This window comes from Gavialis gangeticus, unplaced genomic scaffold, assembly GCF_001723915.1.
Source record: "Gavialis gangeticus isolate Ggan-Ray unplaced genomic scaffold, GavGan_comp1, whole genome shotgun sequence".
Taxonomy (NCBI): domain Eukaryota; kingdom Metazoa; phylum Chordata; order Crocodylia; family Gavialidae; genus Gavialis; species Gavialis gangeticus.
This window is the reverse complement of record NW_017729033.1, coordinates 30,283,185-30,289,734: the sequence shown is the minus strand read 5'-3', so window position 1 is coordinate 30,289,734 and position 6,550 is coordinate 30,283,185. Positions and strand designations below refer to the sequence as shown.

At 41.9% G+C, this 6,550-nt stretch overlaps 1 protein-coding gene across 2 annotated transcripts in view; it reads right to left on the bottom strand.

Annotated features, from left to right (window-relative positions):
* EVC2 (EvC ciliary complex subunit 2) overlaps positions 1–6,550 on the bottom strand; it is a 192,506-nt gene that overhangs the window by 133,328 nt on the left and 52,628 nt on the right. For both annotated transcript variants that reach the window (XM_019526310.1, XM_019526311.1), the window contains exon 7: positions 4,269–4,403. In XM_019526310.1, coding sequence (XP_019381855.1) covers positions 4,269–4,403 — 135 coding nt within the window. The remainder of the gene's footprint in view (positions 1–4,268; positions 4,404–6,550) is intronic.

The window sequence follows — 6,550 nt, the reverse complement described above, 5'->3', positions numbered from 1 at the left end:
CTCCAGATGGTTTCCAGTGTTTTACTTGAAAAAAAAAAAAAAAAAAAAAAAAAATCAGAAGGTCAGTCAAGAAGAAATTAAATTCACAGCTCTCCTAGGAGCCTAAGCCAAACATGCAGGCACCATTCACTGCTGCCTGATTTGAGGCAGCACAGTTTCAACAAGTGCAAGGTAAAGGATATGGAGGAATATTACTTCAGTAATACATACACAGTGTTAGATTATGAACGTATTGTTACAACCCAGGAAAGAGACCTTGGAGTCATTGTAAATAGTTCTCTAAAATCATCAGTTCAGTGCAAGCAATGACCAAAAAAAGCTAATAAAATGTTGGGAATCATTAAGAAGGAAATTGAAAACAAAACAGAAATCACCATCATTCCACTATACAAATCTATGGTGTGCCCACATCTTGAACTCTTTGTGCAGTTCTGGTCTCCACAGGTCAAAAAGGATGTAGTAGAATTGAACAGATTCAGAGGGGGTCAATCAAAGTGATAAGGGGGATGGAGCAGCTGCCATACGAAAAGAGACTAAAAAGGCTAGGGCAGCCTTCTTTCCTAGCTTGGAAAGAAGAAGGCTAAGGGGGTGGGGGAGACAGAGTTCTATAAAATCCTGAAAGGTGTAAACAAAGTGAATAGGGAACTGTTTTTCACAAAGTCCAAGAATACTACAACACAGGGACGACACTGTTACAGAGTGGGGTTGAGCAGCTGGGTAGCACCCAGTGCTGACCGCCAGACTCCTGCCTCCTTCAGTTTCTTGGGTCCTTCTTTCTCCCTCATGTGCCACGCTTTTGATGTTGTTTGAAAAGGAAAAGATTGAAAGGATGCCCAAGGCCCAGAGGGAAACAGCAGTCAAGTCTTTCTCTATCAGTGTCTCCTAACACCAGGTGCCTTAAGGGCTGCGTCCGTGACCTTCAGCCTCCCCTGCAGCCATGTCCATGCCTCATAGGTGTTGTTAATCATCTTCTTAATAAGCTCTTTGCCCCACTCACTGCTTGTCCCTTCAGGCGTCTGAGTCTTTGTAGGAGCCTTAGCCTTCCTGGCATCCACTCCTTTTATGTTGTTGGGCTGTTTTGCCTTAGGCCCACTGTCCAGGACCTCAGCTTCTGCACCCAGTCCTTCTCTCTCTCAGGTTCAGGTCAATTAGCCCCTCTGTGTCTTGGGTCCCTGCCCCCTGGGAGGCCTTACTGACATGCATCTCTGGCCTCCCCTGTTAATCACAACCCAGTCCAGCCGTTACAAACAACATAAAAGCAGGCTTTCACCTTAACTAAATCCTCCCTGAATGGGTGTTGCAGCAGGGAGCACTCTGGCAAGTGCAGCCAAGGTGGCAAAACTGCTGATTTAAGTCAGAACTGGAGAGACTCTTTAGTCTACTGGCTTTGCAAGTCATGATCAACCGAGGCGAACTAAGCTGACTGCTGGGTACACTACTTTTCCACCAGCTGGTTTGCAGCCTGGCTACTTGGTATATGGACAAGGTGTAAAGGGGAGGAGGAGCCCCGAGGACCAGCAACTGGAGACACTTGTGAGAGCAACCACAAATAACCAAAAATCTTCCCTCTTTACAAGATCAAGACATGGCAAGTGAGCTGGAGGGTGTGCCCTATGAATGAGTGAGCGAGCGAGTGAGCGTCAAACTGTCTGCCCCTAAGAGCTGGAACTCAAGAGGTGGGAGTACCTGGTCCTGGCAACAGAACTGAGTCAGTCACCGCCATCCACAGTGGGGTATTGTAAACTTCACACAAAGGAGCAAAAAGGTATGCTGTCGCTTTAACTAAAGATGAGCTGTATCTTTAAACAAGCAAGTCATCTTCCCTGTTTGGATAAACAAACCTCCAACCCGGGGCTCTAATCACCCTGCTCCCAAGAGTTCTGTCTCCAGCCTGGGTCTCCCAGGTGGTCACTCTCCCTCTGGAGGGCTTGACTTTCTGCAGGGTTTTCTTGGTGGCTGCTCCTTGCACAGACCTTGACTCCCTGGCCCCCTTCACCTCTGTAGTGTGCACTTCTCTAACCCCAGCTGTTACTATACTTGAGTCATGTGAGTCAGTACCTCTCATGTGTTTGCCCTTAGAGCTAATGAGCCATTTAGGCCTCCTTGCTGCTGCTTAACGTTTACGGTCTGCAGCCCTTATCTTGGCTGCTTGTTTGCTTACACAGTGGCCATTACAGCTGTGTTTCTCCCTTCTCAGTAACAGGACTCTCAGGCTCCCTGTTACAGGTAACCCACTGAAATTAATGCAAAACTGATTTAAATGCCTCCCGCGTTTGGTGTGTGGCCCACCCTCCCACCTGGGTGGTTGTACATTTCTTTACCTGTTACGGCCAGAAATTCTAGCTGCTGTCCCTCCTCTGGTGTGCTGTGATATCAATTTCCCCACAGAAGTGCTGTGGGGCAGGAGAGGGGGCTCTGCACCCTGCTCAGATTGTCCCGGGGGGGGAGGGGGGGGTGGCACAAATGCAGGCATTGGCCCCCAGGTGCCAGAGACCCACAGTATGCCACTGATCTACTCCCTCTAAAGCACCCACAAGATAGTGGGCTAGATAGACTATTGCTCTGACCTAGTACTGGGCTTCAAATGTTCTTATGTAGCCACCTAAATTCCCTAGGCACCTAAACTTCTGTCAGAGCTCTTGAAGTCTTGACAGCACTTAGCAGTGCATTGCTCATTCTCAAAATGGGTAACCCACTAATCTCACCTGCAAGCTCCAAACCAGTGGGTATTCCCACCAGGGAGACCAAAACTGAACCTGGAGCTCTCAGAAGCAGGGCGGTGAGAGCCCCCATTTGGGGGTTTGTTTATCCAGAGGGGGAAGAGGACTTTGTTTATTTAAAGATAGAGCTCATCTTTAGTTTGCTTGGCTGCCTGAGCAGGGACACTGTCATTAAAGTATGGATGGGGGTGTAAAGAGGAGGAGAAGCCCCATGGACCAGCAATTCAAGACACTTGTGAGACACTCTCACATAAATGAAGAGAAAATGCTATCCTCTTTTACCTAAAGTTCAGTGATTAGAGAACCTACCGGACTGATTTAGAGCTGGACTGATCTTCAATCTTTGAAAGTGCCCTAATCTTGGAGCCATTTTAGGGTGTATTTCTCTCAAATTTCCCTGTGGTAGGTGTTCTTTTTTGTAAATGTATTCAAATGATCATTGAATCAGAGATTAGAACTGGGGTGTAAGTGACTCAACTATCAGGCTATAATGTTATTTCATTCTTTGTACCCCAATGCATACTGAATTTTTTTTTAAGTTTAGTTTAGTTTAGTTTTTACAAAGTAGAAGAACTTTAACAAGAGAGAGTGGCTGACACCCCCTTCACAGTAGTCTCTGACCTGGTTGCTTCAGCACTCTTCAGAGATGAGAGACCTGGTCTCAAGTCCATGTTCCATAGCAAGAAAAGGAAGGGTTTGAATTTGCATTTGAAACCACTGTGCTACTGAACATAAGAATGTCAATTCCTCCGCTGCTTTTTTGCAAGATAAGGGGGGCATATGGGGCAGCAGCTCATCCCCTCTTCGTTCCCCTACTTCCCCTTCCCTTTCTCCCTACTCCAATCCTGCACACCTGGCTTCTATTCCCCTCTTTACCCCTTTTCCCTCCTCATCTCCACCCACCTGTTGCCTGGCTGTTCTCAGCTGTCAGTACAGGGCTGTAGAGTCCTGGATGATAACTAGTCCTCCTGGAAACAGTGCCTCCTAGGATACTGAAGGACTATAAATTGGTGATTTTATCTCAGGTGAGTACCCAGAAGTTAACTTAACTTAAGCTAGGTAGCCCAGCTCAAAGATAATCCTCGTTATCCTCATAAAGTGACATAACTTTAAAACACCTGAAGAGCACTTAGCACTAGTTAGAGTCTTAATGTGTGATCATTCAAGTTTTAAGTGCTCTTAACATGATCTAACTGTAATATTCAATCTCATCCTAAGTGTCTATATTAGGAGAAAAGGTCACATTTTAAATGTGTTCATTATCACATTTTAATTTATATGGATTTCAGCACAATTTGGGAACTATTGTAGCTAGGGATAAACACCTTCACAACAAAATAAGTGAGACTAGCTAATCCAACGCTTCAGTTCAAGGCTGACCACACCAAAAAACAATGCCAGTGAAGTAAGCAAGATGTACATTCCCCAGAATCTGATCCAATACCTTTTAATGTATTTGTCATTGCTAACTCTTCAAAAAATAATCTGCATTATTTACCATTTTTGATAAAACTAGAAGATATATTTTATCATGAAAAACCAACTCACCTGTTTTTTGTGTAAAAAATTCCATTTCAGTAATCGTGTTCGATGAACAGCATAAAAAATAGCACATGTCAAAACAAGCGACATAGCAAAAGCAATGAAGAAGCCTGAAACATGGATCCCATAACTGTACAAGATCTGAAAACCAAAGAAAGAAATAGTGAACCTTCATTTTATCAAATAGAAAAAAAATGAGATATAAAGATTACAGCTGTAAACTACATGGTAAGTTACTTTAAAAGCCTTTGTAAAAATATGGAATCACCCAGTACTAAGTTAACATTACCATGATTTTAACTAAATTTTTAAAAATTCTCTTTGTTTCTCCATAGATGTTTCTCTTTCAGAGGTACCATTATGTTCATCTGACCTCCTCCACAACACGCATTTTGGAATTCACTGAATTCAGGGTAACAAAGCAGAATTTGGACCCTTATATTTATTCTTGAGCCAAATACTGAAAATTTATCTCACTGAATAGTCATGTTAACTCCAGAATTTGGCTGTATAAGCCTTTACAGAGATGAAAGCAGCAGCTGCTGTTATCTGAATAACTGCGCAGTTGTGAGCTACATAATTAATAATCTCATTGCTTCCATGTTGCTATCAGAACATGCAAATTTTAGCTGTTTAATGTATTTCTAAAGTACGATTCAATTCACTAAGAAAAATAAAGAAAAATCCAACCCAGGAAACTGAAACAACCCATCTGAGGATGCTTAAATGGTTAAAATAGGCCATTATTTGCCACTTTAAGAGATGTAAAAAGCTGGTCCCATGGCTTAATTGACAGAATTGTGTATGAGAAGCTTTTGACTGACAATTGAGCTAATTGACAGAAGTGAATATTATTTTCAATCATACTTACTCTACAATAATGAAACATGCAGAGCAGGGAAGCTCACTTTACATAAATTAGTAGTGAATGAATTACATGGTAAATTATGTAAAAAGACAGACTACGTCCCAAATCTTTTTAAATGCCTGTCAATGTCTCCAAGTATTAAATGAAAAAAGAATACACACATTCAGTTATTCATTTCATTAATAATTAATAATATACTTAATGTCTAGCAGCTTTTTCTTGTCATTTAACGTCCATGAACAGCTAATTACCCACCCAAAACATCCCCCAGAAAACTCCTCCAAGCTATTCACAGATCTACCAATTTAGCTGTAGAAACTAAACTGAGGTACAAAGTGGCAAGCCCCATATAAAGGTTCTGAGGTCCAAGTGTTTAATTTATTTTAATACTGCCAAAGTACAGAAGTACCCTTAATATGTTTTTAGAGATACTACACTCCGATTGGCCTGAATACAAGCAGTACGAGCTGAATCTTTCAGCAAGCTGGCTATATGGATGCAATTTTTATCATTCTTCCCACAATGGAATATATGTGACAGAAGAACCTTCTGTTTATACTTTTCCCCACAAACAGGCTTTTATTTCAGCATTAAAATTTTTCAATAGGAAGCAGAGGCATGTAACTTTCACAGACCCTGATGAGCAGAGCTGCAAGGTATTTGCACTGTCACTAAGACAAGCAATACTCACATTTTTTTCTGGATCATAAAAATTACCATATTATAGACTGCCAAGCATTTTATTCCAGTGAAGCAAAAAAGAAAAAAAAATTGTGAATCCTTAAACAATAGCAGGCCAGTCAAGTAAGCAATCAAAACATTTGATGGTTGATGGTTCTATGAGACTAAATTAAAACACAGTATTATCATGACTACAGGATTAATGCTTTACTATTCTTGTCCTAAATGATATATTAATGGCCAGATAATATAACGCTTTTGGCATGATCATGCAAATGCACTGGAGCAACATCAAACACAAATAACTAGAATAGGAGCTTGGCAACAGCTACAGATAAACATGAAATGTAATACAAGTCACCACTCCGATGCGGGAAACAAAACTCATTTAGCAATTTTTGAGCTTTGTATATTTACAAACTAAACTAAACTAAAACAGTAGCATACAACACACACCTTTCCCTTAACTTGCCATCACAAATGTGCACGTAACAACTCACACATAGCTGAACAACTTTGTTAACAAATGGTTTGTTTTTCAGATCTCCCTGGGTGTGTCTACACGAGATACTATGCCGCTGTAGCAACACACTATGGTGACGGAGCACTACCAGGCAAATCGTGATGCCGCAGCTATGTCACCATAGCAATGGGTTCCCTTGCTATAGCACATTACTACAGTGACAAATGGGACCAGAGCAAGGCTTAACTGAGACCCTGTGGGTCAAACTTCAAGGAG